At 39.4% G+C, this 21,588-nt stretch overlaps 1 protein-coding gene across 2 annotated transcripts in view; it reads right to left on the bottom strand.

The window, feature by feature from the left end:
• Window positions 1-21,588, bottom strand: part of MSH3 (mutS homolog 3) — a 169,375-nt gene that overhangs the window by 86,275 nt on the left and 61,512 nt on the right. For both annotated transcript variants that reach the window (XM_065919062.1, XM_065919063.1), the window contains exon 13: window positions 3,293-3,425. In XM_065919062.1, the coding sequence (XP_065775134.1) occupies window positions 3,293-3,425 (133 nt within the window). The remainder of the gene's footprint in view (window positions 1-3,292; window positions 3,426-21,588) is intronic.

Below are 21,588 nucleotides of genomic sequence, written 5' to 3'. Positions count from 1 at the left end.
CTCACTTGTATGTGGAATCTAAAAAGCCAAACAAAAAACCTGAATTAATAGATACAGAGCACATATTAGGATTTGTGGAGCATGATAATGTAGGCAAAATGGGTGAAGATGGTCAAAAGGTAAACTTAGAGTTGTAAACTAAGTAAGTCCTAGTGATGCAATGGCATGGCAACCACAGTTACTAATACTGAATTGTGTATATTTGAAAGTTGCTGAAGAGGTGATCTTAAGAGCTATCTCTCATCAAGAGACAACAAAAAAGCTTTGCAACTTTACATAGTAAAGGATGCTAACTAGAGACTTATGGCGGTGATCATATATATTGAATCCTTATGTTATATACCTGAAACTAAAATAACGTTGGATATCAATTATACCTCAGTTAAAAAAATTAGATTCTGACATTTACCAGAGTTTTAAACTTTTATAAGTACACAAACTTTGTGAAATGCAAATATCAAAGTACAGTTTAAAGAGAAGCAGGAAGGCATAATAGAAATCACCACAGTAATAAATGATGATGCCATCTTAATGCCATGGATACTATGATTCAGCTCTTTTGATTAGCCATTGATAATTTTTCAGCTTTGCTCCTATCTTCTTTGGAGAAAAACAAATCTCTAACATCTGTCAGTGAATCCTTTTTAGTAGTGAAGGCAATGTGTTTAGAGATCTGCAGCTTGACGAAGGGTAACAAGCATGGATTATCAGCCACTGGGTCAAGGTCAAAAACAAAATAACAGATGGTATGTCATCCATTCTGTAACCTCAAAAATGTCAACCATAATACTTCCTACGACTGGAACATCCGCTACTCTTGCCAGCGAAACAGAAACTCAGCAACTTCCCTGGCAATCCAGTGGTTAAGACTTCACCTCCCAAGGCGGGGGGTATGGGCTGGATCTCTGGTTGGGCAGCTAAGATCTCACATGCCTCATGGCCACAAAACCAAAAGATAAAATAAAAACAGTATTGTAACAAATTTAATAAAGACTTTAAATGTAGTACACATCAAAAAAAATAATCTTGGGCTTCCCTGGTGGCTCAGTGGTGAGGGGTTCTCCTGTCAATGCAAGAGACACAGGTTCGATCCCTAATCCAAAAAGATCCCACATGCTGCAGAGTAGCTAAGCCCATGCACCACAATTATACAGCCTGTGCTCTAGAGCCCAGGAGCCACAACTACTGAAGCCCACGCACCCTGCTCTGCAACGAGAGAGGTCACTGCAATGAGAAGTCTGAGCATTGCAGCTAGACACAGCCCTTACTTGCGGCAACTAGAGAAAAGCCCATGCTGCAGCGAAGACCCAGCACATTCCAAAATAAAAATAAATAAATAAATGTTTTTTTAAAAGTCTTGGGAAAAAGAAAACTCGAACACCGTGCATCAAGCAATGAAACAATAGATGCCAACCCCACAACCAAGACATACATTTTTTCCCTAGGGATCAGAATTTCCCAATTTTGACTTTTTCTTTCTTTTCAAATTTAACTGAAGCATATGGAACAGTTACGTAAGTCCTCTTGGGCACTGCAAGTATTTTCAGAAGCAGCAGTTATTATTCTGGTAAAACAATGTAAACGAAAAAGCCTTAAAAAGGTAAAGACTAATAGAAAATTGGTCACAACTAAGGCTTTTCCAGTAGTCATGTATGGATGTGAGAGTTGGAGTATAAAGAAAGTTGAGCACTGAAGAACTGATGCTTCTGAACTGTGGTGTTGGAGAAGACTCTTGAGAGTCCCTTGGACTGCAAGGAGACCCAACCAGTCCATTTTAAAGGAGATCAATCCTGGGTGTTCACTGGAAGGACTGATGCTGAAGCTGGAACTCCAATACTCTGGCCACCTGATACGAAGAACTGACTCATTTGAAAAGATCCTGATGCTGGGAAAGATTGAAGGCAGGAGAAGGGGATGACAGAGGATGAGATGGTTGGATGGCATCACCAACTCTATAGACATGAGTTTGAGTAAGCTCTGAGAGTTGGTGATGGACAGGGAAGTCTGGCATGCTACAGTCCATGGGGTCTCAAAGAGCAAGATATAACTGAGTGACTGAACTGAACTAAAATTTTGGGCACATAAAAACTGTTCTAAAAAAATTATTAAATTGGCAAGGATGTACATTTGGGCAAAAAATAAAAGTTGCTTATATGGGGACAGCCAGGGAAAAAGATTTAATAGTATTCAAAACTGCTGCTACATCAAAATGGTAGTGTCCAAAAATGTAAGCCACTAAAACCCAGTCAAGGACCCTGGTTTAAATATGAATTCTTTCACTTCTGAGCAAGTTATTGACCCTCCTTTTAGTATCATTTTAGCCAAGGTAATGCAAGCTGTCATAGCATTATATAAAGACAGCAATATACATAATTTCCCACCAGTAAGAAAGTAATAAATCTTCTTAACCTCACAAAGTTTTTTCTTTTTTTTTTTTTAACAACAAAGAGTCTAATGTATATGAATGACTTCTATAGTAGATAAGACACTATAAAAAGTTTATTAACAATTACAAATATCACCAACTAATAACTTTTTTAATTTTAGGCATACTTTGAAGATAAATTATTTCTCTAACAAATCTCACTTGTTACTGTTATGATTTAAACTGGAAAGCTTAGGTGATGAAAATCAAAATAATGTGTTTTACTTAACTTCAATATCCACACTTGTCTGCATATTAATAATACCACAAATATTTTACAAGCAGATTTTTCCTTTGGTTCAGTCAAATAAGAAGTTGTTGTGAGGTCAAAAGAAATAAGGAATCTCTTCTTAAAGTAGCTAATCTAAGTAAACGTCCTACTTTGATGATGGTCCCCATTCTGAGGATGAAATAGGAGAATATCCTGTATTATAACACAACAGCCTCTATTGTTGCTGCAGTTATCAGAAGTGGGCAAACAAAGCCACAATTGGAATAACCTCAGTGTGTGCAATTAAAATCTCTAAGGATTCTCTTATGTTATCTGTAAGATTTTACAATATAAAATAACAACAAAGCTCCGTGATGTTTCCTATTAATATCTGGTATCCCTTGGTGGCTCAAGGGTAAAGCGTCTGCCTGCAATGAGGGAGACCTGGGTTTGATCCCTGGATCAGGAAGATCCCCTGGAGAAGGAAATGGCAACCCACTCTAGTACTCGTGCCTGGAAAATTCCATGGATGGAGGAGCCTGGTAGGCTACAGTCCTTGGGATCACAAAAAGTCAGACGCAACTGAGCAACTTCACTCTATCCTCAAGCTGAAGAAAATTAACAATTTTAAAACACGTGATTTCTATCACACTTACTTTTTTGTGATAAATGCTACAGAGTCCTCTCTCTATGTCAGGCAATTTACGTAGATGATTTTCTATCTGACCAAACACACTGGATTCTGAATGGAGAACTTCAGATACAGCATCAAGTCGAGCATTTATTTCCCTGTGGAAACAGAGAAATGGTAATTATCAGATAAGTTAGGAACTCAGAATGCAGGCATTTCCCACTCTAATGCTCAGCACTGTGACAGCAGCCACTTAGAAAAGCACAAAGGAGACTTCATCTGTACCTGCAGCCCTTCTCTGCCCCAAAGACCAGGCACCACACTAGGAAAGTCATTAAACAGATGGAGCAAAGACGGGCTCCATAAGTTTTCCTTCCTCCAGAACAAACACACAGACTACACTCCCCAGCCTCCCCTGCAGTGAGGTACAGCCACGTACCCAAGTTCTAGCCAATGAAATACCTGTAGGAAGGATTACATCACTTCTAGTCACGGCCCATAAAACCTCCTGCAGTATTTCACATCCACTCTCTCCTCCTCTGCCAAATGGATGTTGAGCCCAGGGCTATTCTGTGAGCCACCTCACCTGTTGACTCCATCAGCGTGAGTCTGTGAGTAGAGCAGAAAACCTTCCACCCCACATCCGCTATCAAATGAACTTTTCATTAGCAAAAAATAACCTTTTTTTTTTGTATTTAAACCAATGAGATGGAGAATTTGCTACTGCTGCTTTGATTACCTGGCTAATACAGTGAGCAACTGAATTTTCTACTCTGACTGAAATAACTGACCATCTCGGTCAAAAAACACTTCATTCAGCCAACCAGCTGCTTTGGGAGAAGTCTCAATGGTGGTAGCTGAATTGATCATATGCTTGATTGAAAGGGGACTTAGGCCCACTGAGCCTGGGCAGAGATTGTAAGCAGTAACAGAAAGGGCAGAGGATAAAACATCATAACCTCAGGAAACTATATTCAATATCAGGTGATAAATTACATAACAGAAAAGAATATGAAAATAATGTGTGTGTGTATATATATATATATGTGTGTGTGTGTATATATATGTGTGTGTGTGTGTATATGTGTATATATATGTGTGTGTGTATATATATGTGTGTGTGTGTGTATATATATGTGTGTGTGTGTGTGTGTGTGTATATGTGTGTGTGTGTGTGTATAAAACTGAATCACCTTGCTGAACAGCAATAATTAACCCTATATTGTAATTCAACTACAATAAAAAATTTTAAAAAACATCAGGAGACATGGGAGGCCAGGATTGCAGCATTTTATCAATGGCTACACCTTAAGTGATGGGCCACTTGGAAAGAAATGGTGAGACTGTCAACTCAACCTGGAAACTTGACTAATGTGCTCTAAATGAGATAAAGCCCATCCAGCACCTATATATGTCAAAGGCCTACACTAGGTATAATGGCCATATGTGAAAAAGCTGAAATAAGTAAACATATCTAGTAGAAAATGAGCCTTCAGTAAATGTTCTTTTCAATCAATGGATGAATGAACAATAAGTAAATGAAAAAATGAACTGACATTTGGGGGAAAATAGGGACATCAGCTACTGAATGCACTCTATCAAAATTCTTTTGATATCACATGCACTGATGTGAAGGGAAATTTAACATCAGAATCCTGCCTAGATGACTATTAAACTGTTTTACAATTAATTGAGAGTTTTTATCTTTCTTATCCCTATTACTGGGCTTCCCAAGTGGCTCAGTGGGTAAAGAATTCACCTGCAATGCAGGAGACACAGGAGATCTGGATTTGATTCCTGGGTCAGGAAGATCCCCTGGAGGAGGAAATGGCAACCCACTCCAATATTCTTGCCTGGAGAATCCAATGGACAGAGGAGCCTGATGGCCTAACAGTCCCTAGGATTGCAAGAGTCAGACACGACTGAAGTAACTGAACACGACACACACATCCCTATAACTATGCTGTGAAATCATGCCTGTTCACAAAGCAGAGGCCAACTTCAAGGTATCATCGCTGCTCCGTTTTTCTCTAGCTCATCCTCTGCTGCATAGAAGAGGCATTTGGTTTCACATGACAAAGTAGAACAAGCCAGAACTTTGTAGACGCACAGGCCGATTCTTCCATTCTCAATGCTGTGGTCTCTTAAATCTCTTCAGTTTTTTCCATTCTATTGCTTCTACACTAGTCTAAGGAAATATGACCTCTCACAAACAGAACTGTTCTACCAAAACAGCTTCCGAACTTTTCTCCTCACGTCCACCTCTGTCCCTTTTTCCAATCCATTCTCCACAGCACAGCCTGAGTGGTCTTCCTAGAACCCAAACCTGTTCATGCCTTACCTCTGCCTTAAGCTCATCAATGATTTGCCATTAATCTCAGATTCAAACCCAGGATCCTTAAATGACCTGCTTACCTCACAAGTCTCATCTTAGATCACCTGTTACTCTCTTCCTCTCACTCTAAGTTTCAGTCGGACTGAACTTCTTCCAACATCTTGGTCATTCCAAGTTCTCTGACATCACAGCTTTCTCACCTGCCCCTCACTCTGTCTTGAAGACTGGTTTCCCTTTTCCTCCTGCCTACCACCTTCCACTTTGTTTGGTAAACTCCTTCTCACTCTTCCTCTGAAAGGGCTTTCTAGACTCACTAGAACTAGATTTCATCCTTTGCCAGCCTTTTCCATACAGCTCTGTTTTCTTTCTATAGTGAAACTTACAACTGTGTTTATTTCTCCACTGTCTTCACCGCCAGACAGTAAGCTCAGTGCATGTGAGTGTGTTTGTGTTCAGTCATATCCTACTCTTTCCGACCCCATCGACTTGGAGCCCACCAGGCTCCTCTACTCATGGGATTTTTCCAGGCAAGAATACTGGAGTGGCTTGCCATTTCCCCATCCAGGGGATCTTCCCAATCAAGGGACTGAACCCACATCTCCTGAGTCTCCTGCATTGGCAGACAGATTCTTCACCACTGAGCCACCTGGGAAGTCCTAAGCTCTGTGAGAATGGGGATCATTTCTCCAATAGCATAACTGATCATGATACATGCCCAGTAAGTAGCTGCTGAAATCAATTGAATTTCGAAGACTATATATAAAATAAATCAAGATGAGGTGAAAAAATTAAATTTTCTTTGCATAAGATTGTTAGGGTAAAACATTGATTTATTTTATCACAACGTTTACCCCCAAATGCTATACAAATATAAAGTTTTATTTTAATAGCTCACTCCTGCACAAATGAAAGAAGACACCAATTGAAATAGACTATGTTGATGCTGCAGATGGTATGAGGACAGATAAAATAATGCCATCTGTGAATGTAAACGACAGCCAGATAGCTCCTCTCTCAAAAATTATAAAGGTTGTCTGAGATATGGAAAGATAAAAGCAAAAGAGGTTAATAAAAACTTGAGTCATATTAATGAAGTCTTCCAGAAGACTTTTTTTTTTTTAATATTTTCTTGGAAAATACACAGGTAGTGGCTTTTATTTCAGCCTGTGACAGCACAGACAAAATCTTGTTCTGAATCATTTTCACATTAACCCAGCCTTCACTTGTTAGGGAGGTTAACAGCTCAGAGGTAAAGAATCTGAGCTAAGAAAACAAATAACCTCAGTTCAAATAAAGGTTCTTTCATTTACCAGTTATTTAGACTTGCCCTAGCTTCTCCATCTGTAAAATGGGAGTAATAATGGTCCTTAACTCATATAGTTGTTATAAGGATTCAGTGAAATAATACATATTAAGCACTTAGCAGACTGCCTGACACACCATAACTACTCAATACTTGTTAGCTGTTACCACCATTATTATAGAGACACCTTTGGTGGTGGTGTAGTCACTCAATCTTGCAACCCTATGGACTGTAGCCTGTCAGGCTCCTCTGTCCATGGGATTTTCCAGGCAAGAATACTGGAGTGGGTATCCATTTCCTTCTCTGGGGGAACTTCCCGACCCAGGGACAGAAATCTGGTCTCCTCTATTGCAGATTGAGGATTCTATTGCAGATCGAGTTTTCTATTGCAGATCGAGGATTCTACTGCAGATAGAGGAATCTGCATGCAGGTTCTTTAGCGAGTGAGCCACAGGGAAGCCAGAGACACCTTTATCTGGTTATGAAATTTGTTTGGTAGGTACCACAAAGAACAGCACAGGGGAGGGAGAAACAACACGCAAAACGTAAGCTGGGATATAACCGTGTTTAGACAAGCCTCTAGGCATAGATATACAAAGTGGTATTTTGTGCAGAGTGAACAAGAAAGGATTACACAAGGAAGGCCAGTCCTAGCATCTTAAGTGCTAAATCTGACTGGTAGTAGGGACCTGAAGTGCTGTGCTGAGACTTGATGGGGGTACATTGAGAAACAATGCCGTAACCAATTACCAATGTCTAACACAGGCAGGGAGAGCTGGAGAGGGTGCGCGGCACTATTCACCATGAATTTCTCATTACTGGGGCAGCCATCCTTCCACTTCTAACTCCAAAAAGCAGATCAGAAGGCAAATCAGTAAAAATGACTTCCAATCAAGTTTCTTGGTGTATCTCAAAACTGTTCTCTAATTGGTGGGGATAAGACTTTCTAAATAACTGTAATAAAATAATAGGTCAGACCACCAGAATAGAAAACAATTATTTTGGTGCAGTCAGTGAGTGTGCTCACTCAATGTGCCTCTCTGAAACCCTTTGGGCTGTACAGCCCAATAGGCTCCTCTGACCATGGGATTTTTCAGGCAGTGGGTTGCCATTTCCTCCTGTAGGGAATCTTCCTGACTCGGGGATCAAACGCGTGTCTCCTGCATTGCACGGTGGATTCTTTACTGCTGAGGTGTCAGGGAATCAGCCAGTGAGAGAGATCAACAAAACAGGAAATAGCACTGCCAATTAAATGATGACACATATATTACTCTTCCAAGATGTCCTGTGGTACTCTAAAATTGACTATACCGCAGGATACATTCTAAACAAATGAAGAGAACACGAGTCATTCATTTCATTCCATATGACCAAAAAAATAATGAACCTAAGGTCCTGCAGATGACAAAGATTCTCCTTTATCACCAAAGATCCAACAAGTAAATGTGGGTGTTGCTAGAGTCCTTCACATTTGAAAATCAATGAGACACAGTGTATCACCTACAGCCACTGCCACAGTAAGGACATGTGACCAGCCTGTACCTACTGGTTGCTATTTGTGGAAGGTGCCTCTATTATTCTAATATAAGTTTATTTGGAGGGAAAGAGATAAAATACTGGGAAAAAGTTGGGGGTTTTTTGGTAGTTTGTTCTGATTTTTTACTGAAAGGTTAGCTCTAAAGATAACATAAAATGAGTAAATTAAATTCAGACATTAACACACTGGTCATACAATATGGCTAAATCAACTACCTAAACAGCTTTCTGGTAGAAAGAAACATGAGTCATAGGCCTTCTTCTAGGGCCTAACCATCATTACTTGAATCTACCTAGCTTTGCCTATCACATACACTATTCATTTATTCACTCAATGAGCAATTACTGAGTGTTTATAAAGCACCAATTGCATAAATAGAAGGAGGAACTTCCCTGGTAGTCCAGGGGCTAATACTCGGCACTCCAAACGCATGGGGCCCGGGTTTGATCCCTGGTCAGGGAACTAGATCCCACATGCTGCAAATAAAGACCCTACATGCTGCAACGAAGACTGAAGATCCACATGCCCTAAGACCCAGCACAGTCAAATAAATGTAAATTAAAAAAAAAAAACAAAACAGAAGATGGAGAGTGAAGTGTAACAGTAAGAGCTAGAAAATGGAACAGGAACTTGGTCACGTGAATAATGCAGCCCACACAGGAGCTCTGACGTAGTCCTGAGAGCAACGGGAGTCAGTGGCTAACTTTGACAAGAACATAAGGACAGTAGCAGGAAGACTGACTAGAAGGCAGCTTCAGGAATCCAGGGGAGTGGCACTGACGATCTGAACCCAAGCAGAGGATATACCAGTGCAAAGAGCACGTCGTTTCAAGAGGTATTATAGAGGTAAAGTAAACAGGAGTTGTGATGGATTATACAAGGGAGGGAGAGAGGAGAAAGAAGGAATAACTTCTTTCTGAGAGGTAATGAGAGGTAGTAAGATGCCATCCACAAATATCATGCTCAAAACCTTACAGACCATGAAATAAAGGGTTTATTTATGAAATTACATTCCAAAGAGCTATTCTGAATATTTAGTTAGTTGCAAACTGTAAATTACCCAACAAGTTTTTTAGGATTTTTATTACTCATATTCAAAAGAGGCATTATTTTACCAAGAGACAATTTACCCCTTTCAGAATATTAGACAGAACAATTTCCTGACAGTTACCTTCCATTATTGGTTCAGGCTACAAACCTAAGTCATTGAAAAGAGCATGAATGTGATTTGTGTTTTTGACAATAATGGGAATGGGTACTTCCAGACCATCCTTCCCACTGGGGACAATTTTAAAAGGCCAAACAAAGTATAAAAACATGTTGCGACTATCAAAGGACTAACAAAATGGTGAGGACAAAATGGTAAGGAAAAACTATATGAGAATCAAAATGAAAACAAGAATCCAAAGCAATAATCCAGCAGTCAAACTACTTTTGCACTAAAAGATATGCCAGTTCAGTTCAGTCGCTCAGTCGTGTCCGACTCTTTGCGACCCCATGAACCGCAGCATGCCAGGCCTCCCTGCCCGTCACCAACTCCCAGAGTTTACCCAAGCTCATGTCCATGCCAGAAGAATCTGCTGCAAAAATGAGCCAGCTGCATAGTAAGGGTAAATTTGTAGTCTAGGTTAGTATCATTTGGATGAACTGAAACATGTCAAAACTGAACTTAAATTAAGCCAGTCCCAGACTGGTAATACCACCAAGAATCTGGCAAAAGCAAATAAAAATATTCTACGGGAGAAAGTATCTGCACCTTAGTACTCATATTATTTATTTATTTTATTTTATTGAAGTATCGTTGACATCAACTATATTGTGTTAGTTTCAGAGGTAAAGTGATTCAGGTTTTTCTTTCATAGTATGTTTCATTATAAATTATTACAAAATATTAAATATAATTCTCTGTGCTATAAAACCTTTCCCTTTGGTAACCGGAAGTTTGTTTTCTATGAGTCTATTTTATATATAGATTCATTTGTGTGGTTTTTAGATTACACATATATGTAACATCATACGGTTTTTGTCACTATGTATAATATTCTCTAGGTCCATTCATATTGGTGAAAATGGCAATACAATATTTCATTCTTTTTTATGACAGAGTAACATTCCATTACTTATATATATGTGTGTGTGTGTGTGTGTGTGTGTGTATGTGGCCCAGATGGTAAAGAATCCATCTGCAATGCAGGAGACCTGGGTTTGATCCCTGGGTTGGGAAGATCCCCTGGAGGAGGGCATGGCAACCCACTCCAGTATTCTTGCCTGGAGAATCCCCCTGGACAGAGAAGCCTGGGTGGGGGCTACAGTCCGTGGGGTCGCAAAGAGCTGGACATGACTGAGTGACCAAGCACAAACACAAGCGTGTGTGTGTGTGTGTGTATGTGTGTGCACACACCACCTCTTCTTAGGCCAGTCATCTGCTGATGGACATTTGGGTCGTTTCCATATCTTGGCTACTGTAAACAGTGTTGCTCTCTCAAGTTACTGTTAAAAACAAATTTTCAAATAATACAACTAGTACACAAAGATAATCAAGCATTCATGTATAAAAAGAAGCCAGATGAGTAAGAATCAATAGAAGCAACAGACAACAGAAAGAGGCTACAAACTACCAAGCTTTGTGGGGTATGGGGCTGAATGATAAAAAATACTCAAAAAATTCAAAAGACATTGTCAAAGGAAAGCAGATGAAGAACAGAACAGGTAGGGAAATTAGAACTTAAAACAGTTATGTAATTTCCATTGCTTTACAGGTGATCTTTCTTTGCCCCCTTGACCTCTATAGGATTTTTGTCTCTAATTTAGAATCATACAGTTTCATTGCAATTTAGGAAAATGTGATTCCTTGTTTGTTTCCATTGCACTTTGGATTCAATCATGCTTTCTAAACCTAAAGATCCACATCTTTCATGAAATGTGAGAAACTCTCATCTATCATTTCTTTGAACACCGTCTCTCTTTTCCTCTTCTCTCTCATTTCATTCTACTGGAAATTTGATGAGGATTATGTTAGAACACCTAATTCTTGATTTGTCTTTTAGTCCCTTTCATCTTTGCTCACACTGTCTTTCTGTGCTACACTCTAGGTAATTTCTTTAGACAATATCTTGGATTTCAGTTATTTCATCTACTCTGGTCTAACCCACCAATTGTTTCTTTTCTTTTTTTTGGAAACTATTACTTTGGTAAGGAATTCACTTCCATGACTCATGAAGCTCAGGCTGAGTTCAGTGATGAGTTCTGGAGATAATGACACTCCACTCTGGACCTTCTCTCTCTTCCTCTGAGCGGGCAGGTAGATAAAGATGAACAGAGAAAGGGGGGCGCAGGCCAAACTGCAGGAGACTATACATCTTATCAACAGTGGGAGTCCTTGGGCAGACAAAGAAAAGAAAGACCTCTGGACTGACATGGAAACCACACATTTTGGGGTGATAAGTGTCCTGGAGGCAGACAAAGAAAGGAGGGAATCTCTGGCATCTGAATGTAATCTTTTGCTCATCATGTTCTTATTACAGTAAAATTAGCCTTGCAGAAAAGAAGTTCCTATCATGCACTGACACCATGACACTTCCAATCAAGATTAAGGACAAAAATCTCCCCTCGCCTCAGGAAGGTGGAGCTGGGATGAAAATCAGGGAATACAACTCCCCTGGGAGTTCCCTCCCCAATGAATATTCTGCTCCTTCATTTCTATATCTCATGTAACCGCACTGCCAAACAAACTCAGTGCAGCTACTCACCTGAGACTGCCCACCCTCCACTTAATAAATCCTCACTTTGCTTTCCTGACCTCCCTACCTTTTCTCTGAATTCTTTCTGCAACCTGACAAGAACCTACTCCCGAGTAACACCTCAACTGAAAACCCAGACTCATGAGGCCTCAAGCCCTGCCCCTCTGTTCCTGGAGGATACCAAACCCAACTATGTAAAAGGTTTTTTCAGAGGAGGAGACGACTTTTGTCCTCCCAGAAGAAAAACCCTCTTCTTTGCTTTATGAGGCAGGTAGCAATCCCAAACCATGGACAGGCTGGGACCTGCGCAGGCCTCAATCCTACCCACTGTTTATATTAATAAAATCTACATGGAGTTGTTTTTAAAAATCAACCTGAAAAAAAAAAAAAAAAAAAAAAAAAAAATCAACCTGGTTTCTTCTGATGGTACTTTTGTGCTGTGCTTGTGTTTTGATTCCCTTTTGTGTTTCTTTTAAGTTGGTGGTTCAATATTCATCCTTCTAATCTCACTATCTGAAGGTCTTGGATTCTATGTCTAGTGTTTATAACTTCCACTAACTCACACTCATGGGTACTTGTTTCCCCACATCTTTTGTAATTATGGTTTATGAGCTGATGGCAGTTTTCTCTTTGAAATTCCCAGGAGGCCTAGATGACAGTGTACACCTTCAGGATCTGTATTTGCTTTTACAAGGAACCATAAGGCACGATAGGACAATTACAAATAAATTTCACAACTTGGAGACTGCCAGACCACAGGGATAAGACGAATCAGAATAATGAACTTGGGTGTAAGGTTGGCCTGTTATACATTCTTGGAGACTTGGCACCTACAGAACAAAGAAGAGACCAGCTCAAGGTTCTTGCACAGAAGCATCCCAAAAGATGCTGGTTAAACCATACGCAAAACAGGGCAGACATTTGGGTAAGAGGCTTTTAGGGTCACTTTTTTCTGGGTGGCAGCAGAAGCCCTCTCCGCTTTCACTTACATCCACACCGCAAAGGCGAAGAGGCAGGGGGTCAACACCCATCAATCACAGCCCCTAGGCAGGCCTCACCCACCACTCTTCCATCCCATTTGTGAGCAGTACTGTGTCTCACTGGACTGAGTAAGATTAGAGTCACCACAGGTGAATGTTTGTAAGCAGACTCATGGATCACGGGAAACCACAAAGAATAAATAGGGCCTTCTCATGTAGTTAATTTCAGGAAGTTCCAGAGTTAAAAATGGCACTTAGTTTTGCTAAAATAAATGAAATGTTAAGTGAAGCAAACATAATATTCTATTACTTTGTCACTTAGAGTAGGGCTATGTGGTGCTAGCAGTAAAGAACCTGCCTGCCAGTGCAGGAGACCTAAGAGACACAGGTTCAATCCCTGGGTGGGGAAGATCCCTTGGAATAGGAAATGACAACCCACTTCAGTATTCTTGCCTGGAGAATCCCATGGACAGAGGAGTCTGACGGGTTACAGTCTATGCAGTCGCAAAGAGTCAGACACGACTGAAGCGACTTAGCATGCACGTATGCATATGAATTAGAGATACAAACGCTAATACTCCAAACATACTGCTGCTACTGCTACTGCTAAGTCACTTCAGTCATGTCCAACTCTGTGAGACCCCATAGACGGCAGCCCACCAGGCTCCCCCGTCCCTGAGATTCTCCAGGCAAGAATACTGGAGTGGGTTGCCATTTCCTTCTTCAATGCATGAATGTGCAAATTGAAAGTGAAGTCGCTCAGTCGTGTCCGACTCCTAGCGACCCCATGGACTGCAGCCCACCAGGCTCCTCCGTCCACGGGATTTTCCAGGCATGAGTACTGGAGTGGAGTGCCATTGCCTTCTCCACTCCAAACAAGGGTTTACCAAAATAAAAGTCATTTAATTACTCAAGAGAAGGTTCAAGAGGGAGGGGACATGTATATCTATGGCTGATTCATGTTAATGTATGGCAGAAACCAACACAATATTGTAAAGCAATTATCCTCCATTAAAAATCAATAAATTTAAAAAATTACTCAAGAGAATTAACTATCAGTAAAATATACTTAGTGCTCTAGAAAATTACACAAAAATCTCGTCCTGGACTTACTTCCTAATACCAACAAGTTTCAATTTTCTTAAATATTTATGTGATTTAAATTCCAAGAATAAACTTAGCATGCTTAATTCTTTTAAGCAGCTTTCTAAAAATATAATTGAATTATAAAAGTATTCTTCATTTGTTCTAACTGCATTATTGAGCTAGACAGTGAAGAGCAAGCATTTTATTTTAGGTATTAAAGTTTTCTTCACTTTCAGCTCCTCCTCACTAGAAGATTATACCTTGGTCAAATTAGATTAGAAGCTCCTTGAGAACAGAAACAGCCTTGTCATTGAGATTAAATCATACAAAATTCTAAAAACCTATTTTATACCACTAAGTGTTAACAGGCACTTGGTCAATCAGAACAGAAAGCTGAGCTTTCTAAATCCCCAGGACTGGGTCAACTTAAAGCATTAAATAAGAGAAAGGTTGTGATCCAAGCCTGACCACATACAATGACAATGCTCAACTGCTAATGGTTGCATGATTCTGAGAAAGACTCACACAGAGACTCCACCTACTCACCAGTAACCCTTGCACATTCTCCTCAAAATCCTGACTATAGCTACAGGCAAAAGACATAACACACGAAGTATCAGATTCCAGAGAACTGACAGGGACATATACTGGACAACTGACAACATGGGCACACAGCCTCCTTCCTGTCACCACTGGAAGCCCCCAGCCAGGTCATCTCCCCAGTCAGGACTGCCTTCCCATCTTTCTAAAACAAGAAGAGGTGAAAAATAAATGCTCTGGAGTCTAACATGGGCTTTCTGGACAGATGGGCTTGAGTTTGCATCTCACTGTCACCTGATCAGGATGGTGGTGAAGGGGTGGTAGCAGAACCACTTAAAAAACAAAATATATGTATACGTGTATATGTATATTTTCTCTATATTATTACTTTCTAAAAATAAAACATTGCAAACACACAGAAAACACTCTCCCGCCTGTTTCTCTTTCCCTTTCTCTCTTCCCAGAAGTAACCATTTTCCTGATGTTATTAAACATACTTTCTACTTCCTGTTCTTATATTTCTGCCACTTACATCTGAAACCCGAAACAACACACGGTATTACTGTGTGTTATAAAATTTAGATAAATGGGTTATCATGTCTTATGTCATAAATATTACTTTCATGAGTCATTCATTCTAACTGATATACCGTACTCTAATGTGTGATCAGGTGACTATTTTAGCACCCCCCCTACTAATAACCAGGTTGCTTCCAATTTTGGGGTATTATAAAGTCCACAGCCACCTTCTTAACTGTGTGACTGATGCCAGGAACCACACTAACCCTGTATGCAGACCATCTCATTTGGTCCTCATAACATCACTACAGGGTAGGTGGTGCAATTCCCATTTTACAAGTGAAGAAACTAAAGTGTTCAAAAGTTCATGACTTGTCCCAAGTGACAGAAATGAGTGAGCAAATCAGAACTCAAGCTCTAGTGTCTCATTTACTCCAAAACTGTGCTCTCAGATATGCCCCTACGTGCTTTGCTGGATGATCCTGGATAATGAACCTGAATGTCCCTTTTTCTCATCTATAAAACAGAAGCAGTAACCGCTTCCATCTTCTTTCTATGCATTTGATCCTTTTGAGTTTTCATCTCCTACCCCTCCCCACGTGGACACTGGTACAGAGAGGAACAGACCGGAACTCACCTCTCAAGCCTCCGCACTTCCCTCCTCCCACCTTGGCTGCTCTTCTCTCCTCAACTCTTAGATCTGGACATCGCCTCCTTTCTGCCAAAATATTTTCCTTTCATTTTCAGAAAATACAAAGTTTCCTTTTCATCCCTAAAATCAATCTAAACATTTTACATAAATACCTACACCTGGACAGATGCAATCCAGAACGTTTTTCAAAGGTAAGGAAGATGAAAGATTTTTCAGAGCGCTGTACTACAGGCATAAAATTACAGAATGTTTGCAATTTACAAATTCAGTGTTCTCTACCATCTCACTTCAGATGTTGAATAAAAATGTGTGACACATTTAAATGATAATCAAAACACTTGTTTCCATTCAACAGATGAGTACATTTGATCTGTCTGTGCCAAAAGGAGGAAAAATATGAAATAATTGAGCCTATCTGTTATGGATGAAACTGTGTCCCCTCTAAATATATGTGTTGAAGCCCTAACCCCCAGTGACTCAGAATGTGACCTGACTTGGAAGTAAGGTTATTGTAGATGCAATTGGCTAAGATGAGGTCATAATGGAACAGTGTAAACTCCTAATCCAATATGACTATATTCTTACTAAAAGATGCCGTATGGAGAGAGGAGCACATAGGGAAAATACCACATGAACACAAAGGCAGAGATAAGTATGACACTCTGGACCTCCCTGGTGGCGCGATGGATCGGAAAATGCCTGCTAACGCAGGGGACGTGGGTTCCATCCCTGGTCTGGGAAGATTCCAGATGCTGTGGAGCAACCAAGCCCGTGCACCACAATGACTGAGTACATGCTCTAGAGCCTGTGACTGCAACTGCTGAAGCCTGCGTGCCCTACAGCCCATGCTCTGCAAGAGAAGCCACAGCAATGAGAAGCCTGTGCACCACAGCTAGAAAGTAGCCCCAACTCGCCACAGCTAGAGAAAGCCTGTTCAGAGCAATGAAGACTCGGCACAGCCAAAAGTAAATAAATAAAATTTAAAACACACATGCGGGAAAAAAAACAAAAGGCATTATCCCTTAAAAAAAAAAAAGACACATCTATAAGCCAAGTAACACACCAAAGGTTGACAACAAACCACCAGGAGTTAGGAGAGAGACACTGAATAGATTCTCCTTCATAGACGCGCTGACACTTTGATCTTGGACTTCTAGCCTCCAGAACTGTGAGACAGATTTATGCTGTTTAAGCCACCTAGTTTGTGGTACTTTGTTTCAGCACCCATAATAAACTAACAGACCCATTATGTACTTCAGATTCTACAGGTATGGACTTTAAAAAGCCATACACGAAAATCATAATGACCTCAGATATTTGTAAGCAAATAAAGTCTGACTCAGATGAGTTTAGAGTTATAAGCTAGATTTTTTTACACGATACTTAAAGCTAGCTATGCCTGACTCCTGTCACCCAGCCTGGATTCCTTACCAAGTCATATGACTTTCTTTGAGTAACTTCTAATCCTACGAGGGGTTTGACAAGAACGCAAGATGTTGCAACACCATTTCTTCCATGGTTAAATATCACCTTTTCATATCAGACCAAGCAAGTATTCCACTAGAAGGGAAGAAATGATTTCTCAGAACCAATTCTGTGGCACTAAAACAAGGAATCATATGAAGAAAAAAAAAAAAACTGCTTCCAAGGGTCTTTTAAATCAAGGAGCTTTTCTGAGAAAAATAAACTTCCCTTACATAGATGTGCTTCTATTTTCAAAGCCTACTTAGAACCCTAAGATTTTTAAATGGATTCATTTGTTCATAATTTCTTGATCACCTATTATATTAAAAGCACTATTAGCCCCACTATGCACTCTGTGAGTGTGTCAGGGGTGAAGGAGTAAGCAGGACAAAATTGAGGGACGATACCTTTCTACAAGGATGGAGTGGGGATTGAGGGAGAAGGACTTCTCAGAGGCAGGATCTGAGTTAGACCTTGAATGAATTACTCTTTTAATTATTCCTTCAATGAATAATAAATATCCACTTAAATAATAATACTACAAAGCTACAGTAATCAAAACAGTATGGGTACTAGTACAAAAACAGATGTATAGATCAACGGAACAGCGTAGACAGCCCAGAAATAAACTCATGCACTTATGGTCAATTAATCTATGACAAAGGAGGCAAGAAAAGACAGTATCCTCAATAAATGGTGTTCGAAAAACTAGACATGACACGTAAATCAATAAAATTAGAACACACCCTCAAAATACATACAAAAGAAACTCAAAATGGATTCAAAGATCTAAATGTAAGACCTGAAACCATAAAATTCCTAGAAGAGAACCCAGCCACAACATTCTTCAACATAACTCATAGCAATATGTTTTTGAATCTGTCTCCCAAGAAAAAGAAAAAAAAGCAAAACTAAACAAATGGGGTCTGATTAAACTTGAAAGCTTTTACACAGTCAAGGAAACTGTCAATAAAACAAAAATACAACCTACTGATTGGGAGGTTATTTGCAACTGACATGACCGATAAGGATTTAATATCCAAAATACATAAATAGCTCATACAATTCAATATGAAACAACTTTTTAAATGGGCAGAAGATCTAAATAGACATTTTTCCAAAGGAGATATACAGATAGCCAACAGGCATATGAAAAGATACTCAACATCGCTAATTATCAAAGAAACGTGAATCAAACCATATTAAGATCATAACCTCACAACAGTCAAAATGACTATCATCAAAAAGTCAACAAATAAATGTTGGAAAGGAGAAAATGGAACCCTAGTACATCACTGAAATGCCAGGCTGGATGAAGCTCAAGCGGGAATCAAGACTGCTGGGAGAAATATCAATAACCTCAGACATGCAGATGACACCACCCTAATGGCAGAAAGCAAAGAGGAACTAAAGAGCCTCTTGATGAAGGTAAAAGAGAACAGTGAAAAAGATTGAACTCAATATTCAAAAACTGCGTATCATGGCATCTGGTCCCATCACTTCATGGCAAATAGATATGGAAAAAAATGGAAAGTGACAGACTTTATTTTCTTAGACTCCAAAATCCCTGAGGACAGTGACTGCAGCCATGAAATTAAAAGATGCTTGCTCCTTAGAAGAAAAGCTATGACAAACCTAGACAGCATATTAAAAAAGGAGAGACATCACTTTGCCGACAGAAGACCATATAGTCAAAGCTATGGTTTTTCCAGTAGTTGTGTAATGTGAGAGTTGGACCATAAAGAAGGCTAGGTGCTGAAGAACTGATGCTTTCGAACTGTGGTGCTGGGAAGACTCTTGAGAGTCCCTTGGACAGTAAGGAAATAAAATCAGTCAAACCTAAAGGAAATCAGCTCTAAATATTCACTGGAAGGACTGATGCTAAAGCTGAAGCTCCAATACTGTGGTCACCAGATGCAGAGAGCTGACTCACTGGAAAAGACCCTGGGGTTGGATTGAAGACAGAAGGAGAAGGGGACAACAGAGGATGAAATGATTGGAAGCCATCACCAACTCAGTGGACATACGTTTGACCAAACTCAGGGAGATAGTGAAGGACAGGGAAGCCTGGCGTGCTGCAGTCCATGGGAATTACAGAGTCGGACAGGACTGAGCAACAGAACAACAGTACACTACTGGTGAGACTGTAAATGGTTGCGGCCAATGCGGAAAACAGTATGGAGGCTTCTCACAAAACTAATAACAGAACACCATATGATCCAGTAATTCTACTGCTGGATACACATTTAAAGAAAACAAAACTACTAATATGAAAAGATACTAATATGAAAAGATCACATGAGCACTATTTAGAAAAACCAACATATGGAAGTAACCTAAGTGTCCACTAACAGATGAACAGATAAAGAATATGTGATGTATATACAATGGAATATTACTCAGCCATAAAAAAGAATGAAATTCTGCAATTTGAAAGGATGTGGATGGACCTAGAAAGTATTACGCTTTGTAAAATATGTCAGACAGAGAAAGACAAATACTCTCTGCTGTCACTTGTATGCAGACTCTAAAAAAGTAAAACAAACATACGTAACAAAACAAAAATAGACTCACAGATTTAGAGAATGAATTAGAGGTTACCCGCTGGGAGATGAAAGTGGGCTGGGCAAGGTAAAGGTATAGGATTAAGAGATATCAACCACTATGTATAGAACAAACAAATAACAAGGATATATTGTACAACACAGGGAATTATAGTCATTATTTTGTAATAACTTTAAATTGATTATAATCTATAACAATATTGAACTACTATGTTATACACCTGAAACTAATAAAATATTATAAAGCAACTACACTACTATACCTCAATTTTTTAAAAAAAAAGGACAAAATACTGATATATACAACACGAATGAACCTTGAAGATATCAGACTAAATGAAATAAGATGGTCACAAAAGGACAAACCTTGTGTTATTTTACCTTTGTGGGGTACCTAGAATAGTCAAATTCATAAAGACAGAAAGTAATATGGTGTTTGCTAGAGGTTAGAAAAAGAAGGTAATGAGAAGTTATTCAAGAAAGTGTACTGAGTTTCAGTTTTGCAAGATGAAAAGGGTTCTGAAGATAGACTGTGTTGTGGTTGCACAACAGTATTAATGTATTTACTATATTTTCAAATGTACTTCATGAATGTAATATATTTAATGACATGTACACATAAAAATGATTAAGATGATAAATTATACATTATGTATATTTTACAATAATAACATATTTTGTTTGAAAAGTACAAATGTACAGAAATGAGCACAGGGGAAAGATATTTATCGAATACTTGTTATAAATGAAACACAGAGTTTTGTCAGACAGATATTAAACAACACTGATAAACAAATATCAATCATAATAAGTCCTATATACTATCCAAGAATGATATGAAGAACATAACTTGGATTAGGAGGTCAAAGAAAAAACCCTTTGAAGAAGTAGCACTTTAAATTATAATCTAAAGAATAAAGGAGTTAGCTGTATAAAAACTGAAGAGAGAGTAAGGAACTGGATATGGAACAACAGACTGGTTCCAAATAGGAAAAGGAGTACATCAAGGCTATATCTTGTCACCCTGCTAATTTATATGCAGAGTACATCATGAGAAACGCTGGGCTGGAAGAAGCACATGCTGGAATCAAGATTGCCAGGAGAAACATCAATAACCTCAGATATGCAGATGACACCACCCTTATGGCAGAAAATGAAGAGGAACTAAAAAGTCTCTTGATGAAAGAGAAGAGTGAAAAGAGAAGAGTGAAAAAGTTGGCTTAAAGCTCAACATTCAGAAAACTAAGATCATGGCAGCTGGTCTCATCACTTCATAGCAAATAGATGGGGAACAGTGGAAACAGTGGCAGACTTTATTTTGAGGGGCTCCAAAATCACTGCAGATGGTGACTGCAGCCATTAAATTAAAAGATGCTTGCTCCTTGGAAGAAATGTTATGACCAACATAGGCAGCATATTAAAAAGTAGAGATATTGCCAACAGGTCCATCTGGTCAAGGCTATGGTTTTTCCAGTGGTCATGTATGGATATGAGAGTTGGACTGCGAAGAAAGCTGAGCGCCGAAGAATTGATGCTTTTGAACTGTGGTGTTGGAGAAGACTCTTGAGAGTCCCTTGGATGCAAGGAGATCCAACCAGTCC

This window comes from Muntiacus reevesi, chromosome 1, assembly GCF_963930625.1.
Source record: "Muntiacus reevesi chromosome 1, mMunRee1.1, whole genome shotgun sequence".
In the NCBI taxonomy this organism is placed as follows: Eukaryota; Metazoa; Chordata; class Mammalia; order Artiodactyla; family Cervidae; genus Muntiacus; species Muntiacus reevesi.
This window is presented reverse-complemented; position numbering and strand designations above follow the sequence as displayed.